The sequence below is a fragment of the Glycine soja genome, chromosome 13 (assembly GCF_004193775.1).
Source record: "Glycine soja cultivar W05 chromosome 13, ASM419377v2, whole genome shotgun sequence".
Taxonomy (NCBI): Eukaryota; Viridiplantae; Streptophyta; class Magnoliopsida; order Fabales; family Fabaceae; genus Glycine; species Glycine soja.
Window position 1 is genome coordinate 27,507,098 of NC_041014.1, and position 26,081 is coordinate 27,533,178.

Here is a 26,081-nt window from a genome sequence, read left to right on the forward strand (position 1 = left end):
GTCTTCTTGATTTATTCTCTTGAATCTTGAATTCATCTTCTCTTGAATCTTGAAATCAAACTTCTCTTGATTCTTGAATTGTTGACTCAATCTTGAAATCATTCTTTGGGCTTTTTGTCATCATCTTTATCAACATCAAAACTACTTGAATCAATCTTGATTCATCATCATGAAGCTTGCTTCTACAAAAGATAATGTGGAGAAAAAGACCAAGAGTGAGCTAGTGAGGGAGAAGAAGAAAGAGGTTGTCCCCAATTCAGAAAGGGAAACACCATATCCTTTAGTGTCGTTTAAAAAGGACAAGGAGCGATACTTTGCTCGTTTCCTTAACATTTTCAAGAAATTGGAAATCATTATTCCCTTTGGAGAAGCCTTATAACAGATGCCACTTTACACAAAGTTCTCAAAGATCTACTTACCAAGATGGGCAAGTACATCCATAGTGACAACATTGTGGTGGAAGACAATTGTAGTGATGTCATTCAGAGGATCCTTCCACCAAAATACAAGGATCCAGGGACTGTCACTATTCCATGCTCTATTGGTGTTGTGTCAGTTGGAAAGGCGCTTATTGAATTAGGGGCTAGCATAAATTTAATGCCCCTATCCATGTGCAGAAAGATAGGAAATCTGGAGATCCTACCAACTAGAATGACACTGCAGTTAGCGGATCGTTCAATCACAAGGCCATATGGTGTAGTGGAAGATGTATTGGTCAATGTGCGTCACTTCACATTCCCTGCTGATTTTGTGGTCATGGACATAGAAGAAGATGCTGAGATTCCACTGATCTTAGGTCGTCCATTCATGTTGACAGCCAAATGCATGGTTGATATGGGAAAGGGTAACCTTGAAATGAGTGTTGATGATCAGAAGGTTACTTTTAATTTGTTTGACACAATGAAGCATCCAAGTGACCATAAAGCATGTTTTAAGGTGGAGAAGGTTGAACAGGAGGTGGACACGATGGCTAGAGCTATGGTATTGCAATCCCCATTAGAAAAAGCACTGACCAATGCCATGGATTGTCTGACAAAAGAGGAAGAGAAAGAATTGCATAACTACCTAGAAGAGTTAGAAGGATTGGAGGGAAGTTCTTCAGAAAAAGTTGTGTTTGAAGAATTGAAGAAGGACGTTCCTACAGAGAAGGCTAAAATGGACCTAAAGACTCTACCAGAGCATCTGAAATATGTGTTCTTGGGAGAGAATGAAGCAAATCCAGTGATTATCAGCAACTCTTTGACGGATAATGAGGAGTCTCGACTAGTGGAGGTTTTGAAGAAGCACAAGGCAGCTATTGGATGGCACATTTATGACCTTAAGGGAATTAGCCCTTCCTATTGCATGCATAAAATTAACATGGAAACCGAGTACAAGCCTGTGAGACAGGCGCAAAGAAGATTGAATCCTTCTATGAAGTAGGAAGTGCAGAAAGAAGCGCTTAAATTGCTAGAAGCAGGCCTCATCTATCCTATCTCTGACAGTGCATGGGTTAGCCCTGTGCAAGTAGTTCCTAAGAAAGGTGGCATGACAGTAATCCGGAATGAGAAGAATGATTTGATCCCCACAAGAACAGTCACGGGGTGGAGGATGTGCATCGATTACAGAAAGTTAAATGATGCCACAAGGAAAGATCACTTTCCTCTTTCCTTCATGGATTAGATGCTTGAGAGATTAGCTGGACAATCATTCTATTGTTTCCTAGATGGATACTCTGGTTAACACCAAATTGTTGTGGACCCGAATGATCAAGAGAAGACAACATTCACATGCCCCTTTGGTGTGTTTGCTTAGAGAAGAATGCTCTTCGGTCTTTGCAATGCTCCTGCTACGTTTCAACGATGCATGATGGAAATATTTGCCGACATGCTGGAGAAGTGCATTGAGGTATTTATGGATGACTTCTCTGTTTTCGGCTCATCCTTCGATTATTGTCTAGCAAATTTAGAGCGGGTCTTGCAACGATGTGAAGAGACCAACCTGGTACTTAATTGGGAAAAATGTCATTTTATGGTTCAAAAAGGATTGTTTTGGGACACAAAATCTTTGTGAGAGGGATTGAGGTAGATAAAGCGAAGATTGATGTGATTGAAAAGCTACCTCCTCCAATGAATGTCAAGGGAGTAAGAAGCTTTTTTGGGCATGTTGGGTTTTATAGGCGGTTTATAAAAGATTTTTCGAAGATTACCAAATCGCTCAGTAACTTGCTCAACAAGGACACTGTCTTTTTGTTCGATGAAGAGTGTTTGAAGTCATTCAACACCTTAAAGACCAGTTTAGTGTCCGCTCTCGTCATTACAACACCGGATTGGAGCCAAGAATTTGAGCTCATGTGCGATGCAAGTGATTATGTTGTGGGTGTTGTGTTGGGCCAGAGGAAGCGCAGAATTTTCCATGCTATCTATTATGAAAGTAAAGTTTTAAATGATGCTCAGCTGAATTATGCCACCACGGAGAAGGAAATGCTCGCAATTGTCTATGCTCTAGAGAAATTCATATCATACCTGGTGGGATCAAAAGTTATTGTTTACACTGACCATGCAGCCATTAAGTACTTGTTGACTAAAGCTAATTCCAAGCCGAGGTTAATCAGGTGAATTCTATTGCTTCAAGAATTTGATCTAGTTAATCAAGATGAGAAGGGATCTAAAAATCTAGTAGCTGACCACTTGTCAAGACTAGTCAATAAAGAAGTGACTTTGAAGGAGCTGGAGATAAGAGATGAATTTCCAAATGAATCGCTATTCATGATGAATGAAAGTCCATGGTTTGCTGATTTGGCCAATGTTATACCCTAATTTCGTCCGGGGACCATTGTTTGTCGGCATGCGACCTCCGTTTGACCACTTCAAAATGTTTAATACTCATTGTCATGGAATCCTTAAAGTTTTGGGACGTTTCAGAAAGAAAACAGCCAAAAACACAAAAGCGGGGGTGAACTTATCAAATATGGGGGTGCACTCAAGAAACTTCATCCAGAACATTCTAGAAGGGGGGTGAATTTATCAATTACAGGGCGCATTCAGGAATCTTCCTCAAGAAGCCTCTGTGGGACATCCAGGGCATCCGAGGCTTTGGGTTGACATATTTCACTTAATTTGGTGAAAGGGAAGAGAAAAAAACAGGAAAATCAATTCTGAAACGCTCCTATAAGGCTTTTGTAACTTTTCCGTAAAGTATGAAAAGGGGGGGTGAACTTAGTAATTGGGGTGCGCTCATAAATCTTCCTCAAGAAGCCTCTAGACGGCAAGCAACTCCCCATTTCTCCTATAAATAGGGGGAGGAGGCTGAGTTTCAAGGATCCCTGACCTCTACGCTATGCATTTCAGTTGTTTTGGGTGAAAAAACGTGTTTCTATGAAGAAAATCCAAGTCCAGGTGCTTCCGTAACGCTTCTGAGACGTTTCTGTGAGCAAATCTGTGAAGATTTTTCGCCGTTCTTCACCGTTCTTCGTTCGTTCTTCGGTCTTTAACTGGTAAGTGTTCGAATCCGAGACTTTCAATTCATTTCTTGTTTCGTTTGCTTTCATCTTCATTTTGTTCACTTTCGGTTTTCTTTTCTTTCGATTTTAACGAGTTTTTTTACTGTTTATTTAAGTTGTTATCTCGCCTAATAAATGATAAAATGAATTTCAATCGATCATTTGTGTTGTAATCTCGTTTAATCACTGTTAAAATAAAATTCAACTGATCGTTCACGCTGTAATCTCGGTTAAATAAAAAAAGGCAAAATAATAATTAAATAATCAAAATATCTTCAAAAAAATAATAAAATAATCAAAATATCTTGAAAAAATAATAATAAAATAATCAAAATATCTTTGAATAAAATAATCAACAAAATCAATCGGACGTTTTTCTTTGAAAGTTTCCTTGAATCAATTGACTAATAACCAAAGTGAAACTAAGGCTAAAATCAACTCACAAATCAAGCTTTGTTTGCAAAGTCACTTAAAACCGTTTTAAGGTCCAACGCCTTAAATGATCATCTTTGCTTTTATCGGTTAACTTGGACCGTTCAAAAGCATAAAATCAACCCATAACTTTACCGTTTTTGAAAGAACTACGTAGTTTTGATTTCCTTATCGCAATTGAGGAATACATAGGAGCGAGGGAAACACCCTTGTCGACCACAAAAAAGTAAAAAACATAAAAAGGCACAAAAAATCATAAAAACATAAAAAACACAAAAAGATATAAAATACAAAAGACCCATAAAAAGCTAAAAAACATAAAAAGGGAAAATACATAAAAACATAAAAAGGGGAAAATACGTAGTTTTGAAGTCATATTTGCATACTTGATTGAAGGTTGTCATCCCTTGTGACGGACGCGTGGGGTACTAATACCTTCTCCGTGCGTAAAAACAACTCTCGAACCTTTCACACTTAAAGTTCGTAACCCACACGTTCTATTTTTTTCGACGTTTTCCTCGAATAGGAAATTCAATAAGAAATATAATAGTTTCCTTTGACATAAGATTATCATAGTAATTAACAAGTTATTTATTATATTTTAATTTCGAACACCTAATATTTTAGGATACTAGTTGAATGAATATTAAATATGATTAAATACTTGTAGAATTAATGAGTAATTAACAAGAAATTCATCAATTCTAGGTAATGAATTTGAACTCTATGATAGAATTAAAACCTTGGTCAAAACAATTAATGAAAGAAAAAAAATTGAAGTCATTCATTGATTAAATACAATGTGTTAACTTATTAAAGTTTGACAATAATACTATACTCTAGAGTTAACATTTAGTTGTAAATGATGGAAATAAATATTCTTCTATTAATTTTTGAAGGTAAAATATGTTACTTCATGTTGTTCCAACGTTAAGAATATAACTAGACACCTACCTTGATTAATAAATTAATTATGATTAATTTACTATCGGTTTAGTATTGAACATATGTTTCAATCTTTGCAAAAAAAAAATTATTTGATAATTAAATTAGAGAATTTAATTTAATCAAATAAATATTTTATGTTGTCCATAAAATAAGAATAAAATTATATTGCTACATATCATTATCAGATCATGTGATTAGTTATCTGAAATAGTCATGTAAATATTTAATAATGATATTTGTCTTATATCAGGAAGTTGCTCTTTAAAATAAAAAGATATGATATAGTTTATATTTTTAAATATAAAAATAAAAAGATATGAAATTATTTTATACCAAATCTCTTTGAGTATACAAATATTTTTTTTTCTATTTATTATTGTTATATATTTTAAATGTAAAACAATCTTAATTTTCTACCGCTAGTATTGGAAATGCTTCCATGTAACTAATATTATTGATATTGTTATTTTTTCTTGATAAATATATTGTTATTAATGGATTGATTAATGAACTGAAAAAATTGAAATGAGAAAAAGGAGATTACATGGGATCGTGGGTTACTGAATTGAACTTTTAAAACTTTTTATGCTTATATTGTTTTTCCATTTTATTCTTTAACTAAGTATATGGATTTATTTATGAAGATAAGTTTTAAAGGATTAAATAATCTAAAAAATGGAGAACAAAGACAATTACTTAAAGAGATATTTTTTTATTTATTGTTATAGATATAAATTATATATAAAATACTACATAGTGTTATTTAAAAAAAAATTACATACATCTAAAATGAATAGTAGAAAAAAATATAAAATTTATATTTTAAAGATGAAGAGACTTGTACTAGGTTGTTGATAACTTGTGGACTGGTTAGTTGTCCGATAGATGCCAATCCTATTATTATTCGTCATATTAATTGTGTTGTTAATGTGAAAGCAACTCCCTCCCGTAGATTAGTAGTGGGACTGCAGGTTATGTTTGTATTTAAAACAAATTGAGTAACTTCCATAAGTCACAAAGCGTGAATTAGTAGTGGCATATGATTTTATATTTAAAACAAACTGAATAGCTTCCATAATTTCTTAATTTCCTAATTAATACATGAGCGGTTGCACATGAGTGTTGGTGGGAAATATAATATATGATAATTTCCTAATTAATTTAGGGGCAAGATCGTTACACAAAATGTGTATATCAAAAGAGAGGATATATCATTTATATATTGTTATAGATTAAATTAATTAATCAAAATCATTAATAATATAACTAAATAATATTTTTCCTGATGTTTATCGATCTTATCTTCATTAAAACGAGATTTTGAATTCCATGAAAAATTATTATTTATGTACTTTTTTTTTGCTAAAAATAATATTTATTATCTATGCATGTCTTTCTTTTGCCTTGTTATTTACATGGGCTACGTGGTATATAAAGGTTGATAACTCCTTATACTATGTTTGAGTTTATTAATAATTTTGACATTTTTGAAAGGAAAAAATAAAATAAAATTAAACACAGTATCCAAGGATTTATAAAATTCACACATTTTGTTTAATCAATTAAATTAGATTCTCTTAGTAATTAAGAATTAATTTAGTGACCGGTTTAGTAATTTAAAAAATAAAACATTTTTATAATTAGAGAGAATTGTTTAAATTGGGGTCTAAAAATGGTGAAAACTAATTCAAAACTGATATAAAAAAACTAAACATTAAAAAAAGAATTATGTTTTGGGCTGATGAGTAATAGGGCTCGAAGCCCATGTTAAATGTTTCGGGTCAAAGCCCATAGTTTCTAGAAGACTACATGGCCACACCGTCATAGAATTTGTTTTCAACTTCGTTTTGTTTTGGTGTTTCGGTGTCTCCCATATTAATAGGTTGTTCCTACGCCTGCTGCCTCCATCTTCACCTTGTTTCTCAGCAGAAACTACTGATCTACCTCTCCATCACCCTTCTCTACACAGTAAGTCTTTCAATTCATTGTTTTTTTAATCGTATTTTTGTGATTGAATACCTTGTTAGAAACTCTTTTCTTCTGCTTTCTTTCGGTTCCATGTTCTTAATTTCTCCATGCCAATCTCTACTCAGATTTCATCTTTTTTAGTTTTTTAACGAATTTATGCTTGTGGGTGTATTGTATTTTTGTTCCAAGCTTCTGAATTTTTCACTTGTCAATTCGGTACTCGTTTTGTTGATCTTTTATTCCTTATGTTGAATGCTTTTTATTTATTCTTGCAATATGTTCGAAAGACTATATGCATATTTGCGCCTTTGTTTTCCCTTATAAATCAGAATATTTCACAAGTTTTGATCAATCAACGTGAGCTTTGGCTCTTTTCTTTTGTTTATTTTTAATTTTCCAATTGAAAGCTTTCATATAATCCTTTTTTCGTGTGCTCATGCTCTTTTATCTTTTAAAAAATTGGAACAGGGAAATAGTATCTTCGTTCAATCAATATGTTTGGTTCATCCGGCATGGCACAGGAATCTGGTATGTTCATGGTTAACCAAACAATTGGCAGTGTTTTGTGCTGCAAATGTGGAATTCCAATGCAACCAAATGCTGCTAATATGTGTGTGAAGTGTCTGCGCTCGGAAGTCGATATTACAGAAGGACTGCTGAAGCGTCTAGTGCTGGTGCATTGCCCTGAGTGTGAAAGTTACTTGCAGCCACCAAGAAGTTGGGTCAAGCTGCAGCTGGAATCGAAGGAGCTGTTGACATTTTGCTTGAAGAAATTGCAGAAGAATTTGAATTCGAATAAAGTGAGGTTGGTGCACGCTGAGTTCATTTGGACTGAGCCGCATTCCAGGAGGGTAAAAGTCAAGGTCAAGGTTCAGAAGGAGGTTCTGAATGGAGCAATACTCGAACAGTCTTATCCCGTCGAGTATGTTCAACAAGAACATATGTGTGAATCCTGTTCTAGGGTCCAGGCTAATCCTGACCAGTGGGTTGCTGCTGTGCAACTCAGGCAACACGTTTCTCACAGGCGTACTTTCTTTTATTTGGAGCAGCTGATTCTGAAGCATGGTGCTGCTGCCACTGCTATACGAATCAAGCAGATGGAACAAGGTATCGACTTCTTTTTCTCTAATCGAAGTCATGGAGTCAAATTTGTGGAGTTTATTGGGAAAGTTGCTCCGGTAAGGAGCCGCCATGATAAGCAGCTTGTTTCTCATGATCCAAAGAGTAATAACTACAACTACAAATATACATTTTCTGTTGAAATCAGCCCTATTTGCCGTGAGGATTTAATCTGTCTGCCTCCTAGAGTTGCTGTTAGTTTGGGAAATATTGGTCCACTTGTGATTTGCACCAAGGTTACCAACAGCATTGCTTTGCTCGATCCATTTACCTTGAGACACTGTTTCATAGATGCTGATCAGTACTGGAGAACATCCTTTAAGTCGTTACTTACTAGCAGACAATTGGTGGAATATATAGTGCTGGATGTGGAGACTGTTTCATCTGAGGTCACTATTGGTGGCACGAAATATCGTTTAGCAGATGCTCAGGTGGCTCGTGTTTCAGATTTTGGAAAGAACGACACGATATTTAACATCAAGACTCATCTTGGCCATCTTCTAAATCCTGGTGATTATGCTCTTGGTTATGATCTGTATGGGGCTAATAGTAATGACATGGAATTGGACAAGTACAAAGGACACATTCCTGAAGCTATTTTAATAAAGAAGAGTTATGAAGAGAAGCACCAAAAGAAGCGTGGGAAGCCTCGTTCATGGAAGCTTAAATCACTTGAGATGGAGGTTGATGATAAGGGAAGAGTTGATCAAGATAAAATGGTCTCAGAATATGAACAATTCATTCAAGATCTGGAAGAAAACCCTGAAATGAGGTTCAACATATCATTGTACCGAAATAAAGAGTACAAGCCTTCTGATGGTGATGAATCTTCTGTTCCATTGGAGGAGTTGTTGGCTGATCTTGATCTGAGTGAGCATGAAGATGAAGAGGATAACATGACGGAATGAAAAAAAGCTTCTTCTACCTTGATTAGTATTTTATGGAATTTTGGCTTTTTGTTCATGTCAAAGGTTTTCTTTTCCCTTTCCCATTTATGTTGTGTTAATTGGCAATCTCTGATGGTTTGTTTATTGAAAGAATGATAAGATGGTAATTTTGCAGGCTGTAGTAACAATACTTATAAATAGCTTGTGTTACCATTCTTTTATCAGCTTGCCTGAAATATGCCTTGCTCCTTTTCTGTTAAGTTTTCCAGGATTTTTCAGGGAGAATTTCTCTTGTTACGCGTGAGATCAATGCAATTATTCGCCCCTTTTTTATCATTGTTCTTTTAAATTATTTTTTTGGCAAAGTATTGATAGCTTTCAGAAGGGGTTTCCCCTTGCTTATTTGAATTAATTGAAGTTAAACTGAGTCTCAAATTAAAAAAATATATAGAGAAACTTTATCATTTCCGTTATTGCCAAACTTGACCCAATTCATCCACACAATCTAATTCATATTTTATCTTGTAATTAGATGAATCATCTTCACCTGCGTTGTTGCTGTTGTTAGGAATTCGAATTTGAGTTTCGCACCAATTATATTGCACAACTTTTACTATAAAAGCTGAGAAAAATTATAAATTGTAACAGAATGAGTTCATTTATTCAGAGTTTGTACAATTTTACAGTATTATATGGCAAGGAAGATTGCAGAAATCAATGACTATACAAATTTTCTTCCTGTGAAAGAATTAATGTACATGTTTCTTTTTCTTTGTAAAAGAAGAGAGAAAAAGCTAGGAGTATAACAAAGACAATAGTAATGCCCTTTGCTGGGCATTCAAAGATGAAAAAATTGTATCAAACGCACTACGTGGAATACACCGCCCAAGCTGCCTCAGCAAATTTTCCACCTGCTGGATTGTTTGTGCTGTAGCTAATTTGTCACTCTTATCAATAATCTGTAATAAAAATATATTCCACCAGATATGGGAGAACATATAAAGTGATCAATATTCAATAATTTTAAAAATCATGTTTATAATGTGTACAAAATTAGCAAGTTGTTCCATGATATAAAACCATTAAAATAAATTCAAATTTCATAATTAATCTCAACCAAATTATGCTTTCCATTTTATAACAATCATAAAAAAGTGTTTTTTCATCAGAAATCTAGGCATATACATAAGAATAATAATAAAAGCACATCTAGTCATTTCCCAACTCTTCCTTCAACTTCTTCACTCTTGTGATCATCTGTTTCTGGTGTTTACATAAACAATTTAAATGATGGTTGCAATTCTTCTGCGGAGCATCAAAATGTCCATGAACAAATGCAATCTATGATTGGAAAACGATTTGGAGAGTCAAATGTACTCAGCCATACTGCCCTTGACTGGAGAGTCAAATGTCACAAGCAGCAACCTTTATCATGTCAAAGCTCCCCCCTTACAATCCATGTTTGTTGATTATTTTGGATGTCAAATGTTATTCCATGGGGCAATGCATGGAATTATAAACTTACAACATTTGTCTACATGAGAATGTAACTGCAATATTTGTAAACTTCCTTGATTCTAGCAGCATAAAAATCAATTCATCTCTGCTTGATGTGGAGACTATGTTTAGAAAAGGACAACAGAATGAAACCCAAAAATGGTGGACTTTCTGTGGCTTAAATGAATCATGGTAATCTAATTGATTTTCAATGTCCTAGATATTCTTTAGACAAGAATGCAAAATAAAATCGATACCTGTCAAGTGTGTAAACATCTCAAAATCGGCAGACAAAAGAGAAAGAATGAAATCGGACAAATAGGTATATACGTGTGGATAACTCACCTCAAGAAGCACTACAATAATCTTGATAAAGTTTTGACTATCAGCTCCTAAAAGGTCCTTATCAAATCTGAAAATTAAAGCATTTCGTTAATCAAACCTGCTTGTATTGAAAACTAATAATTCAAAAAAAATATATTTTATACTTTCTCACCTTTCAGCCATTAAACAAAGCTGTTCATGCATAAGTTTGGCTTCAATCAAATCATTTCTAAGTGGCAAGAAACTTAACCAGGCAGGAACCATCTGTAAGTGTAAAAGGTAAAAAAAATAAAAAATAGTACTTCCTTTTTCCTTATTTTGTATATGGTCAGTGGTCACCAGTAGTGAAATATGTTCGCCAGAACTTGAAAAGAACTTTGTATGTTCTGAAGGGAGAGTATTTATATATAACAGGTGAAAGCAGTCTACTAAGTAGAAAAAAAAAAATTAGGATCTATGTTGACAATAAAATTAGAATGGAAATTTTAATTCTAGAATTGTAATGTCAACTCTAACTTTTAAAAAATGGGATTAGTTCGGGATCATAAAATCTTAATTAAGTTTGGATTGTATAAATAATTAGTAAATAAAATTGCAAAGTTTAGTTTTATGTAGAGAATATACTGAAATATTTTTCTGGCAAAAAAATTGAAGAAAAGGCTAGGAAATACCGTAACCTCTAAAGATACAATTGACAGAAGAAAAATATTACCTGAGAGCCATCAATGCATTCACGATGGAATTCACAAATTCTTCCTAGAGCAGAAACTGCAATATCATGCGCTTTTTCATTCAGTGGACTTGGATTGTTCATCAAAACACCGAGTTCTGACAATATTCCTAAAAAGGACAAAAAATATCTTCTTAGTTGTGAAATTATTAATAATATTGCAAATTATGGAACAAACATGATACTATTGATAAAAGGCTTCAACTGTTGTGTTCCAAGCTCTGCACAAATTCGAATTCCCCGTGCTGCCTCCTGAAAAAGGGGGCAAAATAAATAATTGGATATAGAACAACTACATTAAGAATGAAACCAAGATAGCACGAGGCAGGAAACCTCTCTGATATAATAATTATAGTCCTTGCATGCTTCCAGTAAGATGGGAAGATAAATTGCACAGTACCTACAAAGTAAAACAAACAGTAAGTTTTCAAATGTATCATATCGTTGAGATCCATAAATGTATCGTGCATACAAGAAGCAAAAAGGAAGATTACTTGTTAGCCACTTCATGACACCGTTGTGCAACTATATTTAAAGTTGACAAAGCAATACCTCTTATCTCGGCACTATCTTTGTCCTGCATGTGAAAAGCCGAAAACATCAAATAAGTGGACCATAATGATTGGGTCATGGAGATTAAAGTATTATGAGCCTTAATGGAAAGTTCAGATTGACAATCTTACAAGGCACACCTACCAAATTAGTAATGGTAAATTATGTGATAACCTTTCCACAGAGACTGAATCCAGCATACTGTAAGATAATAATTCTTACCTGAATCAATGGCAACAATTTTCCTAATACAGTTTCCGCAGTCTTATTTAGTGTTAAGCTTTCTGGCAAAGTGTTCTTTAGGAAAAATTGCATTGCTGAGGCAGCTTGTTCCTAGAAAAGCAACATAAGTGATAAGATTATTAGCTTATAAGACATGTTTAAAAATGACTTAAAAGTAAAAGACACACATGCTGATGATAACAATAGTGTTAATGATGTGTTTGGGAACTGAAAATGTAAAGAATTGAAGGGTATGAGGGGAAATGAGCAAGATATCTGGGCACGGTTCATGCTTCCAAACATTGCCAATGTTCACACTTAAGTATTCATTTTAAAGAAAAACTGTCAGAAGATGTTTTTATTTTTTCACATCGTTATTTTTATACTTACCTTTACATTCCTCGTAAAATATCACAAGACAGATAAAAAGTAAAAGAGAATAGATTTGTAGGAGAAAACACTTCTTTCAAAATTAAAAGCATCATTGGATTATAATTAAGTAATAACATAGCATGGGAGGGGGCATTTTTTAACTACTTCCGATATGTGTTTATTTAGTTATGATTGGCAGACCAAAAAATAATTAGAAAATTATTTGGGAGGTAATGTTTTTAATCTGTCTTTTTTGTTGTTCCTTTTCAAGTTATTTTTATACTATCCATTCAAAACGACATCACATAATAGTTATTTTGTTGTTCTTTTTTAAATTATTTCTGTACTATCCATTCAAAACGACATCACATAACAGTCATGTTAATATTTAATTATGATTCAATTTTAAAAATTATAAAAATAATATCATTTCAAAAGTACAACAATGGGACAGCCTGAAAAAGAATAATAGAGAAGTCAAGTCGATAGTGTTTCCAAGTAAAAACACATCTTCCAACCAACACTGAAGTATCACGAAACCTCTACCACCAAAGAATAGAACCATCAGCTTTGTACGGTCTGAGGTACCACCAGAATCAAATCAAGCAGACCAAGGAAATCTAAAATATATATGGATGAAGTGAACCCTAAAACTAAATTAATTCAGTCAAATAGTAAGTAGATCGATATGCAAGTACTTCTAAATGGTTCCCCAAGTATGAATATTTCAGGTAGAAGAAGCAACTATCAATGGATTATGGAAGTAGTGGCAACAGCTCTAGCATGAAATACAACATACCATTCAATCACATCTACCATACCTTCACTTTAACGACCTGTTCATTGTCGAGTGCAGTGCAAAAAGCATGCACAAGCCTGTGATGGTAAAGGATTTGCACCACCTGAACAAAGTTTGTAGGAGTCTCCATAAATTTGAAAGTTGCCAACCGAACTTGAGTATGAGAGTCTTGCATTGACTTCAAAATTTTGGTCACCACTCCAACCAGAAAATTTTCCATCAATACCTGCACAGCGATGAACAAATCATCACAAAATACATACAGCACATGAAAAGTTAACCAATCACTAATAAGATAACATTCTCCAGAAGAAAACATCGAGTTTTCTGAAATCAGTATACAAAGTATAGAAAAACGTAAATATATTTATATCTTGTACGTCAAAATATTATTTAATAAAATTCTAAAAATTAATGATTTAGTCACCATTTCATCAGAGAACTCTTCTGCGATCACACTGAGCATTGTGATTCCTGCATGGCGCTCCTTCCAATATTCCGCATCATCATCTAAGTGAAGCCGAAACACTTCAAACGCAACAGGCACGGCTTTACTCGCTCCGAGCACAACGCAAAGCTTCTTCAAGCTCTTCATTCCAAACTCGTAAACATCAAAAACCTTCTCGTTTTTCAATTCACGCTCACCATCGTCCTCCGCGAGGCGCTGCAACATCTTCATCGGAACAAGGAACAGCTTGCACACAATCCTGTAAGGAAGGTTAGCGAAGACGTTCTCGTACTCCTTCTCCTCCGCCATGGCCATCACCAACTCAAACGCCAAACGGTGCGTTTCGTCGCTCAAGCCACCGCTCTCCGCGATCTGAAGCACGTCGAGAACCATGTCGTTCATGTAGGGTTTCAAAAGCTGCGGCTGGCGAGAAACCAGATTTATCAACTCCGCGAACGCGATTTTGAAGTAGCTTCCTTCGTGGCCATGCAGGAGCGTGAAGACGCCAACCATGAGGGCGCGGAGGAGCTCGTGGAAGAGCTTAGTTTCGGAGAACAGAGGGATCAAGCTGACGACGGCGCCGAACGCGGCGACCTGGACGTCGGGGCAGGACGACGCGAGGCAGCGCAGAAACGACGCGTGAAGAAGGCGTTTGTTGTCCCTGAGCGCGTTGTGGACGAGAAAACGGCAGTCGTTTGGGAGCCTGGCGAAGACAAGCGCGGCGACCTCGCGGCGCTTGTTTTCATCGGAGGAGATGGAGGAGAGTAAAAAATTGAGGAGCTCAGGCCAGGTTTGGTGAGTTTTGAAGATAACGGAGACGGTTTGAGCGAGGAGATGGGAGGCGAGGCGGAGGACGTGGAGGGAAGGTTCGTCGGAGAGGAAGTTGAGGAAGTGGGCCTTGAGGTGGGCCTGGGCGATGGGCTTAAGGTTGGGCCAGAGGTGGGAGGGGTTGAGGAGGTGCAAGGCGCGTGCGGCGTTGGCGCGAGTTTCGGGGAGAGGAGTGGAACGGAGGAGGAAGAAGAGTTTGATGAAGAGAAGATCGGGGTGGTGGTGTTTGCAGCATTGAAAGAATTCGAGTGCTTGGGATCGGAGTTGTTCGGAATGAGGAGAGTAGAAGAGGTGGGAGAAGAGGGTTTCCATTGCGGTGTTGTCGTTTGAGCTTAGAACTTGGAACGCTTTCGATTGCAATTCGATTGAGAATTCTGAGCCTTGTTCTGTTTCTGGATCCATTGCGAATGAACCAGAGCCTTTGTTTCTTTGTTTGGTTTACGTGAGGATAGTTATAACGAACTTGAGAGTGTGTCACTAGTATATATGGCGGCCGAAAGAGAGAAACTAATACTTTTTTTTTTTTGTAATCTTCAGCTTCGTCAAGAAAAGAAAGATCTTAGTAATTTAGAATTAACCGAAAAAGAAACAAATATACTAGAGTAAAAATACATAAAGATCTTGTTATTTCTAAACGAATGTTTAAGACATGTTATTTTTTACCATATCACTTCTTATCGCGTCATAAATTATATTATTATTATTATTATTATTATTTTTTGTTCCTCTTTATTAAATAGTAGCAGTGATCTGCATTGGAACTGGTTAAGTGAGGTGAGACTGGCTTTAAAGCGAGCGATTAATTTGCGCGGTTAAGATGAGATCGTGGTTTAAGGGGATTTGGTTGACTGTTGACAATCAAGGGATTGATTGAGTAAGAGAAATGATATTGAATTTGGAACGTCTTTTAGGAATATGTTGATATGCATGCATGTACTATACGTTTGGTTTTGTGTACCAATATTACCTTGATTCAAATAAAATAGGATTCAATTTTTTAAGTAAATTTTTGTATGAGTTTTTTTTTTTTGGATAAAAAACTTTAGTTGGAAGAGCCTTTTTATTACTAAAAATGGAAAGAAAGTAGGTTTGGTTTAAGAAAGAAAAAGGAAAAAAAAAGTAGTATAAAAGATGATAATTATTAAGTTGTTTGGTTGAAAATAAAGAAAACATTTCTTTTCTCCTATTTTGATGTGTAAAAATTTAAGAAAAAATATATAATATTATAAATACACTAACTAAAAACTGGAATGAATGATAGTGACACTCTCTTTATATTTTCTTTTTTTAAAGGCTTTTCTATAATTAGTTGAAATTTATTAAAAATTATCAAATTTGATTGGTATATATATTTTCTAATCTTTTGAAATAAAAATATCAAATATATTATTTTCCTGTGTGCTTTTCTTTTATTTTTTAAATTAAATTAATATTTATTGTATACGCTAAGACTAATTATGATTTTTTATGATGACTATGTTCATCTACTCGTCATAATAATTTCGTAAGTGTTACTTTTAATTTCATCATCTATATAATTTAATAACATTCTTATTAATTTTCTATCTTCATTATTCTCTTCTATGATTTATTATTACATCTCATTTAAACATTTAATTAGATTTATTATGAAATAATTATAATAATAAAAAAAATCAAAAAATTAACGTATAATTTTAAAACAATTACTCAAATCCAAAACTAAAAATGAGAAAATTTTATTATAAGAAAGATTAGTATAAAAGAATATAAAACTAAACTCAATATAACTATAAAAAGATTAAAAAAATTATACTATTTTTTTTTAAATCTCATCATTTCTTATTATTACTCTTATAATTTTTAAGGTATTTTTAAAAATTCAGATAATTTTTTCAAATCTTTTAAATTTATAAAAAAATTAAATATTTTAAATTTTTATAATATACATTCATTAAAATTCAAACTATTATAAAAGTCTCATGAAGAAATATGATAAATCATAATATTTTTACATAAAATTTAAAATTCATAATTTTTTCACCTTAAAATAATTTCTTTTAAAATCATAATCTTTAGTTGATATTGTTTTCTTATTATCTTCTTCTATAAATATTTACCAATAAATTTATTTAAACAACAACCTTATTGATTATATTGTCTGAATAGAAAATGAATTTCAAACTGATCCTAGAAATTAGAATCATAAAATCAACAGGAAGCCCCACCAAAACGATTTTTTGTGGCAGCTCTTGGCACTATCCTATTCCTATCCAAAACAATTTCTTCCTCCAAAATCTTGATAACTAACTTACCTGAATCGAAAACATGGGCGAGAACAGTAAAACGGTGCGTTTAGGCATCTTAGGCTGCGCCAACATCGCCAGAAAAGTGGCACGAGCCATTGGTCTGTCACCGAACGCCACTCTCTGCGCCATCGCGAACCGTTCGAAAGAGAAGGCGGAGAAGTTCGCCGCCGAGAACGGGTTTCCGGCGAGCGTGAGGGTTTACGGGAGCTACGATCAGGTGCTGGAGGACCCAGGCGTGGATGCCGTGTACTTCCCTCTCCCCACGAGTCTGCACGTGCGGTGGGCGGTTATGGCCGCCAATAAAAAGAAGCACGTGCTGGTGGAGAAGCCCGTGGCTCTTGAAGTGGCGGAACTTGATCGGATCTTGGAAGCGGTTGAATCCAACGGCGTACAGTTCATGGACTGTAGCATGTGGTTGCATCACCCTAGAACTGCTCACATCCAAGACTTGTTGTTCTCTGTTCCTCTTTCTGCTAATAACAGCATTGGACCAGTTCGTTTTGTAAGTCTTCCAAGTTCCAATCATTTGATTATTGTACATTTTTATTTGGTTTATCATGGTTTAAAATTGAACTCGCGGTGAGCCAAAAAACTTTTACATTACAAGCAATTGCAGAGAGATGCCACTGATGCAACCGTAATTGCGATTGCAAGGCAACAATTCAAAACCATGATTATTATTATAGTTGTGTAAGAAATTTTTGCTATAGAACATCCAATTTATTAAATAAGTCTACTAAGACCTTGTTATAGTTTAATTCACTTTATTGAGATTAATTACCGACTTAAGTAAAGTTCAAATACAGTGTAGTGCATCATGCAATAACCCAAAAAGTGTTCCGTAATATATCTTCATTTTTGTGTAAGATATAAGACTAAATAGTCTGATTGTTTGTTGTAGTGCAAAGGATTTATATATTGTCATGCAATAATCACAAATGATCATATAATAATTTTATTAATTTTTATAATAATTACCTTAAAAATCATATGTTATAATTTTTTATTGATTGACAGAATAAAAATTGACAATTTATAGAAATTAAACCAAAAAACTAAAATATTGTTGATGCATTATAATTAAATTATTATATTTACGATAATACATTGCATTAGAATTTTGGAATCATTATTATTGTAGAGTTTTAAGTCAAAAGATAAGGTACATATATATTGTAAATTAAATTTTTATCACTAAAGTTTAGGTGACTTAAATTCAAAGTGAAAGATTGCATTTTATTAGATGAATCTTAGTTAAATGAATGCATTAGAAGTTGGTGACAATCTTCACTATAAATAAAGAAAAGAATTAGTAGAATAACACAACACATGAAAAGAGAGTATGTGAGAAGAGAGATTGTGAAACAAACTTTGCGTGAGAATGTTATCATTTCTTGTAACCGTTGAGTGGGGTATTCGGGTTTGTAGAGTGATACACTATTTGGAGTGAGTTACAATCTTTTAATCAATTTTGTGTAGTCAATTTTGTGATAATAAAATACTTTTTGAGTGGGTTCTGTGGACGGTAGGCAAGAAGTGTCGAACCACGTTAAATTCTTGTGTTTATTATTATTTTTTCTACGGTGTAATCTTTGTGTGTGTTCTCATGATCCTTTGTGGATGAGAGTAATTTTATTTATGAGAGAGTTGATTATCCAACAATGATATCAACATTGATATAAAAGCGTTGATTTCCCAACAATTATTAGTAAGAATTTTAATTAGAATGTACTAAGTAATTGTTTTTTAACACTGTTATCCAAACTATTTAGTTATTTCTATACATTTGTTTGCTAATGTAAGAAACTTTATAATCACAGTATATGAAAATTAAACGTTTTTTTTTTGCTGCCTAAAGATTTAACTCTATTATTGAAACTGACACATTTATAATTTGCAATGTTTTGAAGATCCATAGCACATCAACAATGCCAGCGACACCTGAATTCCTAGAGAGTGACATTAAAGTAAAGCCATAGTTGGATGGTCTTGGTGCACTTGGTGGCTTGGCCTGGTACTGCATTGGTGCTTCCTTGTGGGCAACCTCTTTCACTGCTCTTCCTGATTCCACAAGAAACGACGCCGGCGTCATCTTGTCCATCACAGCTTCTTTGCTGTGGGATCAACCCAACCAAACACTTGCAACCATTCACTGCTCCTTTCTTTCTCACACTTCCATGGACCTGGCCATATGTGGTTCCAATGGCTCTCTGCATCTCAGGGACTTCATAATCCCATACGGCGAGACTAGTGTGCTTCATTCGACCTCACACTTGGTGCTAAGTTTGTTGATCTTCACATTGGGTGGAATGTGAAACCAGAGGAAGTTCATGTGTCCAGTGAGCTCCCACAAGAGGCTCTAATGGTGCAAGAGTTTTTGTTGCTGGTATTAGAGATTGTGGGTCTAAACCCTCTACCAAATGGCTTGAAATCAGTGGAAAGACTCAACTGGTAGTTGATGCAGTGAACAAGTCACTAGAGCTTGGCTGCAAATCTGTTTGCTTGTAAATAGATGGTTACATAGCCTGTTGTCAACAATCCAACAGATCCTTCATCAAACACCTTAATCCAATGCCGCCATCAGAAGCACCTTGAGCCAACCGAGTGTTTGAAAATGGGAACAGATAAGTCATGAATTGTAACAAGAGAAACCATCTTTTGGAACTGCTATTCCTAATCAGTTTCGAGCAGAGCAGAGTGATCGTAACAAGAGATATAAAATCAGTTTCACTTTTCTCAGAATCGTTCGTGTTACTGTAAGTAGTATGGATGATGAAATTTGCCATTGAAATCAATGATCAATGATAATTTATAATCAATTTTCATTAATTATAGTTTTTTTTCAGTTCAGACGCTAGTAAACTTAGGATAAAAACCATTTGAAAAATAGAATTTAACTGTAACTGATAAGAATTGAATTTTGGTTCAGTGAAAACTGTAACTGATTAGGGGATAATGAGGTAAAAAGGTGTGGAAACATTATGGGTGAAATCATTATATAACTTCTGGATGCACCGGGTTACTATTGTGAAAAATAGAAATTCACAAATTTGATGTTGGTGTAGGTTTTGAACTTATATTCCAAAAATTTAATGAGTGTATTTGATTAGAACTTAGATAAAACATTTCTACCATCGGAATATAGCGAAAATTCTCAGAAGTCAACTACTCCTAATCACAAGTAATTGTGTTACATATGTTTCCAACTATATTTATATTTACGTATATTAGTATCTCCCCACTACATACCAACCTTCATATGTAGTGAAATAACAGGTTACACATACACTAGTACGTACATAATCCAGAATCATAAAACTAGTTAACGGAATAAAGAGATATGCACCTGATGACATCAAAGTTCTAATTACTAAATTAGTATTGGGGTGGTAAACAATCAATGAAAAAGATTGTGATTGCGTAGATTATAATTTTTTTTAACTGTCATTGAATTCTCTGCAACTTCTTGTGGAAGTATATAGTCAGGATCATCAAGGCAATTCACATCATCAGGTAAATCGGCATCTACCCATTCAGACCAATCCTCATAATCAGAATCCAAGTCCCATGACAACTCCTTTTCTTTTTGCATACTGTTAACCTTGTTTATCAGAGTTAGCAGCATTTGATGGTTCAAGGTCTCATAGTTCCTGCATGATTAACAAGCAATTCTATAAGATATAAAATTGACATTTGAATAGCCAACTTCTAATATTTGTACACTTACTTGTATGTGAAAATGGCATGTAGAAGTTGAACTAAGGCTGCTACCATGAAGAATAATCGGACCATGCTTATTATCCACGTTTGGTGCTCAATGTTATCACTTGTTAATCGGATAATGAGTACTTCCACAACGAGAGTAGCACAAAGCTCTGTAAACAACCAATGAAATTTAGTCAAATAATTAAATAGAGATTTATAAACCAAAAACACTAATTGTTATACATACCTATGTATAGGAATGGCCTGATATTGTATGTTTGCTTTGTACTGGTCAACATGAAGATGACAAAGATTAATATGGAATAAACGAAGAAAGCTTTGATCATTCTTGATTCAAGTAACAAGGTATTTTGCAAAGCAAAAATCCTGTCTAAAACAACAAACATGGAAGCTTGCTTTGATTCAAAAGATTCCTGTAAAGTAGAAATAGAAATTCTTGGTTAAAAATTCATTAAGAATTCATATATATAAAACCAATAGTCTACAATAAATTGCAAACCTGAGAAGACAATATTTCCCTTGAGTTTTCCATTAAACGATCATGAAATCCTTTAATCTGTTGTTGACGCTGAATAAGCTCTTCATGTTGTCGATGCCCATATTCAGCAAAATATTGTAGGGTTTTCCTGCAATACACCAAGGAGTTCAATATTTTTTCAAATATAATTTCTGAATTCAAATTTACGAGAGTTAACTTATCTACCTGCTCTCTTCTAGTGCTTTGGCTTGAAACTCAGTCAATGAGTTTAGGCCCTCAAGTGCTGTGGATTGCCCATCTAAAAGTTGTTGTTGCTTATCTAAGGAAATCCCAGTCATATTCCCAATATCCCCAGCTTTGCTTTGCAGGTTGTCCATCCTTGATGACATGGCATTTCCAACTTTAATTACCTCATTTTCAATCTCAATGGCTTCATTTCTTATCTTTTCAATTTCTTTGCCCAAATAATTGTAAGAGTCTTTGAGCATCGCTACCCCATCCTTCAAGCTTCTCTTCATATTCTCTTGCCCTTCTTTTATCTGTGTTTGTGATAATGCAATTTTTGTAGTTTGATCGTAAACACTCCTCGAATGGGTTAATACAGAATCAATGTGACCTTCCAGATTTTTAGCAGTTTGAGCTACTTGTTTTGTGTGGCTACCAATTGAATCAAGAGAATCATGAATCTGTCTTGAGCCTTGTAATAGATGTTCTGATTTCTCTTCAATGCTATCTAACTTGTCCTCAACATATTGGGCTGAATTTTTTAATTCAGTCACAAGTCTCTCAGTTTCATATTTGAATGCATGTGCCCTGTGTATATAAAACTTTATAGTCAAGTTGAGACAAACAAATCAAAAGAAAAAGAAAAAACACAAATAAGAAAAGAAATATGATGAATTGGGAAAAGAAATTGCACTTAACTGCAATTGATAACAAATGGTGTTGGTTTCGAGGTAGAATTCAAGGTAAACCTTATGGGCAAGGTCATCTAAGGATCTTGAGCATACAGCAATGGAAGATTTGGGGTCACAATGGGGAAAAGGAGACCTGCCAGAATCCCTCTGAAAGCAATCACTTAGGTGCCAAGCCAATCTAGACCTCTTCTCATCAACAGCCAAGATTTCAGAACACCCAGCAAAAAGATGTTGATAAGCATTTTGCCAGCACGAGTTTGAGCTAATCATTTTCTTCTTAGCATTTTCTATTAACTTCACTCCCTTGTGGTCATTGAAGGACTCAATAGAGAACTCAGCACTTGGAACTCTAAAATTGCCTTCATTGGCATGAGCCTTGTCACTAGAGGGAGTCTCCTGAGATGATGAAAACCATCCCCATGACTCGCCCCTTAATAAGAATAAGAGTAAAATAAAAACAAGAAGATGACTCCGATGATCCACCATTGGGGAGAATTTTATCAGAATTTATGTCCAAGATCTGCAACGATAATCAAGTCTGCATCAGACACACCATAAAACTAATAAACTTTTGTCGTCAAAAAACTATTTGTTTCATAACTTAAATGGTTATAGAGATTATGTTCCACACAATCACTAAAAAAATAAAGGACGAAATCCAGAATATGAAATCAATTGAGAAGCTGAAACATGCCATATAAACTTCACATGTCAACATTAAGATATAAAATTATAAATTTGACCAACACAAAGCAAAAGGTTGTTTTCAGTACAGAGGACTACAAAAGCAAAATGTTTGTTTTTTTTAGGAGATCAAAATGTTTGTTTGGGACAAGAATGAATAATTTCTAGTAGGCTGCTTATGTTATATGGTGTAATGGTACACTAGGAATTATGACGGTTGGCTTTTAATATAATTTACTCCAAATATTTACATTCAGTTTTGTTTTAATTGCAAATAATTATTTGTTCTTTGTTCTTTTTTCTTTTTTCTGGACAACACCTCAGTCTTATGTTTCTTTGCTGCAAACTACGTGTTTATGAAGGCAAAGGGAAACAAAGTTTGGAGACTATCAAAACTCTTAATTTACATTACTGCTTTGCTTTTCTATGCCAAACCCCTTAATTAGACCCTATTGTTGGATGTCTCGAACCTAAAGTTGAGTGTTTAAAACGTTAACTTCTGGGAAGAGAGTGAAGATGGCTAATTAAATCTCATCGTGGCTTTCTAATTGTAGAATAAGCAAAACTAGGAACATTATTGAATATTGATACCCCTTTATTCTCTTTCCTTCTTTTTAACGCGGAGAACAAAGAGAGAGAGAGAGAGTAACAATTTGTAAGGAAAGTCTACCTCGGCAAATTTTCTATTTTCAATAGTGTGTCAATAATTTAAGGTTATGCTTGAAAGGGATATATAAGGAAAGTGAAACTTGGGATTCAAGAAATATAAAGTCGGAACAAAGCAAACTGAAGTCCTTACGAGTAAATTTTCCTTCTTATTTTTTTCTTCTTTACAAGTCACCATCGTAAATCACAAAAAAATAATATCACAAATTTGGATTTCAGATAATCCATTAAAATCTTTTACAACTTCAAATCATGATAGGGATCGTATAATCAATTATGATTCTCTACGTAAATATAGGACCCAATTTAGTATTTCTAAACGATAAAAAAGTAGAAAAAAATAATGTGAAAGCATCCAAGTGATCCAACATGAAACACCCGTTATATAATTCTTTTCAATTAAAATAAAGTGACTACTATTATAGTAACAACTGTTGAATTACATAATACAGTCACGGCTAGAAAACAATTTTTACATCGATTCTGAGACCCATTCTACTAGAAAACAAGGATTTCCAAACAAAACCAAATAAAAAAAAAAGAAATTATTAAAAATAATTCTTTTCGTATCTTTTTAGTTTTTATGCTATCATTAACATGAATTTAGAATCTGGATTTTGAGTATGATGGCTAAATAACTAGTAAATTAATATCGCTCAACTGTTGCACCGTTTTGCCGCTGCAATACCAAAAAACGACAAGTAGAAATTGTCGGAATGAAAACCAAGAAGAACGAAAGAGCTGTTAATTAAAGTTTGACAAGAAACACGAATGAACAAAATTTTGAAGTCAAGCAGCAAAAATTCCAAGTAAATTGTTAGAGATCCCACATTCTTTTATATATATATATATATATATATATATATATATATATATATATATATATATATATATATATATAATAAGAAATCATCAATTTATAAATCGATTTTCTAAAATTGAGTTAGGTCTAATTTTAAATTTTAAGATAATTATTGAATGAGTGAATGACACGCAAATGAAACAAATTTATTGTGTTATAACTTGCAAGAACCAAAGATTTGATAAAAGATAAAAAAAAATTGAAGTAGTCAACCTTATTTATATAGGAGGAAGGAAACAATTAGACACAACTTTTGCCCGTTTGAAAGACATAAACGAATGAAACGGTGCGTTCGGTCCGAAAAGGCGCGTAACCGTTACAATCCGTTTCAAGCTTGCTCACGAAGCTGAACCACCTAATGGTAGGACCGTAGTTATAATAATATACTCTTTTTTTTTACAAGATAATATATTCAATTATAATAAATAATTACTCATCTTTTTTATTTTATTTTTCAAAATACAGGTTTTTTCTTTTTGTTTTTCTTTTTCTTTTTATTAAAATGTGAGAATTTTGATGTGCAGATATAAAAAACTGAGTATATCCTGTACTTTTTTTGTGCTGTTTTCTTATTTTCTTTCTTCTATTCTAATCTTATTATTTTGTCATAATTTCCTATTTTACTAGGTTTCTAATTACTACAATATTTGTGTTTTTTTTTTATCGTTGTAACGGAGGATTTTAAAATCAACATATTACTATTTTTTTCTACATCTCCGGAACATCCTAACAAAATTTAGATTTCTTTTAGTTTTGTCATGCTTTCTTAGCAATAGAGAACGATTTAAGGTATATATATATATATATATATATATATATATATATATATATATAATATTATTATTTACAATATATATAAGATTCATATATATATTATATATAATATATAATATCTCAAATTTATATAATATATATGATAAGTAAACGAATGTACGAGATGATGAATTAAAAAATAATATAAAAATCGAATCAAATTAATCACTGTCAAACTATTTTTATGTTTGTTAGAAAGATGTGTACGCGATGCAAAATAAATTTATTATATTTTTTACGATAATAATTTTATTATATATAACTTGAAGTTTAAAGTAAAAATATTTTTCTTTTTAGAATCATTTTTTCAAAAGATAAAGAAAAATTATCATTATATTTTTGTGTCTTTCTTAGTTTCTTATATTCTCACTTCCAATCTTTTAGGGGTATTTAATTGACTGTGTCATTTTCCTTTTGCTATACGTTAGAAACTTTTTTGCACGTTGGGAAGTTTTCCAATTTTCGATTCTGTTTTATCCAAGGTTGCAGTTTTCTTCTTCGTGAGCATGTATATTGTTGTCACTATTTTACCATTATCATCATAATCATCGTCATTATTATTTTTATTATCATCATTGTCATCATTGATAGTCATGACAACAATACAATAATAATAACAACAAAGATGATGATAACTATGATGATAACAATAATAAACTAATGATGATGACAGTTATGTCGATAGAGGTAATAATAATTGTGATGACAATAATTAGTTAAAGATGATTGAGATATTTTAAGACATGATTTGTTGATATATTTTATAGAAATTTAAATATTATATTATATTTTAACTTAACTTTTTAAATGTTTTAATTTAAATCGTCTATTATTTTTAATCCTAATCTAATAGTTGTCATTAGTTATTCTCATACCCTTGCTTAAGAAAATATTCTCACGGAAAATTGTATTATATATATATATATATATATATATATATATATATATATATTTTTTTTTTTTTTTTTTTGCTACATGTTGATAAAGAAAAAAATGCAACGCAACGCACCAAAGTAATAAAACACGTACGTATAGTAAGA

The 26,081-nt window shown here is 33.4% G+C and overlaps 4 protein-coding genes and 1 pseudogene across 4 annotated transcripts; 3 read left to right on the forward strand and 2 right to left on the reverse strand.

The window, feature by feature from the left end:
• The first annotated feature begins 423 nt into the window (after positions 1-423).
• LOC114381746 lies at positions 424-1,422 on the forward strand. Its single transcript, XM_028340967.1, has one exon. The coding sequence runs from the start codon at positions 424-426 to the stop codon at positions 1,420-1,422; it is 999 nt and encodes a 332-aa protein (XP_028196768.1).
• A 5,283-nt stretch (positions 1,423-6,705) lies between these two features.
• LOC114382314 (60S ribosomal export protein NMD3-like) lies at positions 6,706-9,171 on the forward strand. Its single transcript, XM_028341635.1, has 2 exons — positions 6,706-6,829; positions 7,298-9,171. The coding sequence occupies exon 2, from the start codon at positions 7,324-7,326 to the stop codon at positions 8,854-8,856; it is 1,533 nt and encodes a 510-aa protein (XP_028197436.1). The 5' UTR covers positions 6,706-6,829; positions 7,298-7,323; the 3' UTR covers positions 8,857-9,171.
• Positions 9,172-9,516: 345 nt separating this feature from the next.
• On the reverse strand, positions 9,517-15,027 carry LOC114382313. The gene is made up of 10 exons (XM_028341634.1): positions 13,759-15,027; positions 13,354-13,557; positions 12,161-12,271; positions 11,881-11,963; positions 11,720-11,786; positions 11,572-11,638; positions 11,369-11,496; positions 10,829-10,920; positions 10,678-10,744; positions 9,517-9,794 (listed from the first exon to the last, which is right to left on the reverse strand). The coding sequence occupies exons 1-10, from the start codon at positions 15,007-15,009 to the stop codon at positions 9,630-9,632; spliced, it is 2,235 nt and encodes a 744-aa protein (XP_028197435.1). The 5' UTR covers positions 15,010-15,027; the 3' UTR covers positions 9,517-9,629.
• A 1,763-nt stretch (positions 15,028-16,790) lies between these two features.
• On the forward strand, positions 16,791-19,724 carry LOC114381403 (annotated as a pseudogene).
• Positions 19,725-19,967: 243 nt separating this feature from the next.
• LOC114381402 (protein GAMETE EXPRESSED 1-like) lies at positions 19,968-23,245 on the reverse strand. Its single transcript, XM_028340649.1, has 6 exons — positions 22,024-23,245; positions 21,325-21,912; positions 21,121-21,247; positions 20,848-21,034; positions 20,623-20,770; positions 19,968-20,545 (listed from the first exon to the last, which is right to left on the reverse strand). The coding sequence occupies exons 1-6, from the start codon at positions 22,500-22,502 to the stop codon at positions 20,293-20,295; spliced, it is 1,782 nt and encodes a 593-aa protein (XP_028196450.1). The 5' UTR covers positions 22,503-23,245; the 3' UTR covers positions 19,968-20,292.
• Positions 23,246-26,081: the final 2,836 nt, after the last annotated feature.

What these genes read in the sequence shown, in the direction of transcription:
- LOC114381746 (XM_028340967.1), top strand. Translation starts at nt 424, where the DNA reads ATGGGCAAGTACATCCATAGTGACAACATTGTGGTGGAAGACAATTGT.
- LOC114382314 (XM_028341635.1), top strand. Translation starts at nt 7,324, where the DNA reads ATGTTTGGTTCATCCGGCATGGCACAGGAATCTGGTATGTTCATGGTT.
- LOC114382313 (XM_028341634.1), bottom strand. Translation starts at nt 15,009, where the DNA reads ATGGATCCAGAAACAGAACAAGGCTCAGAATTCTCAATCGAATTGCAA. An exon ending in AACAGGTCGTTAAAGTGAAG is followed by an intron (nt 12,272 to 13,353) that starts GTATGGTAGATG and finishes TTGCTTTTCTAG; the next exon opens with GAACAAGCTGCCTCAGCAAT. An exon ending in TGTCATGAAGTGGCTAACAA is followed by an intron (nt 11,787 to 11,880) that starts GTAATCTTCCTT and finishes TTTACTTTGTAG; the next exon opens with GTACTGTGCAATTTATCTTC.
- LOC114381402 (XM_028340649.1), bottom strand. Translation starts at nt 22,502, where the DNA reads ATGGTGGATCATCGGAGTCATCTTCTTGTTTTTATTTTACTCTTATTC. An exon ending in AAAGCACTAGAAGAGAGCAG is followed by an intron (nt 21,248 to 21,324) that starts GTAGATAAGTTA and finishes GGTGTATTGCAG; the next exon opens with GAAAACCCTACAATATTTTG. An exon ending in GGGAAATATTGTCTTCTCAG is followed by an intron (nt 21,035 to 21,120) that starts GTTTGCAATTTA and finishes TCTACTTTACAG; the next exon opens with GAATCTTTTGAATCAAAGCA.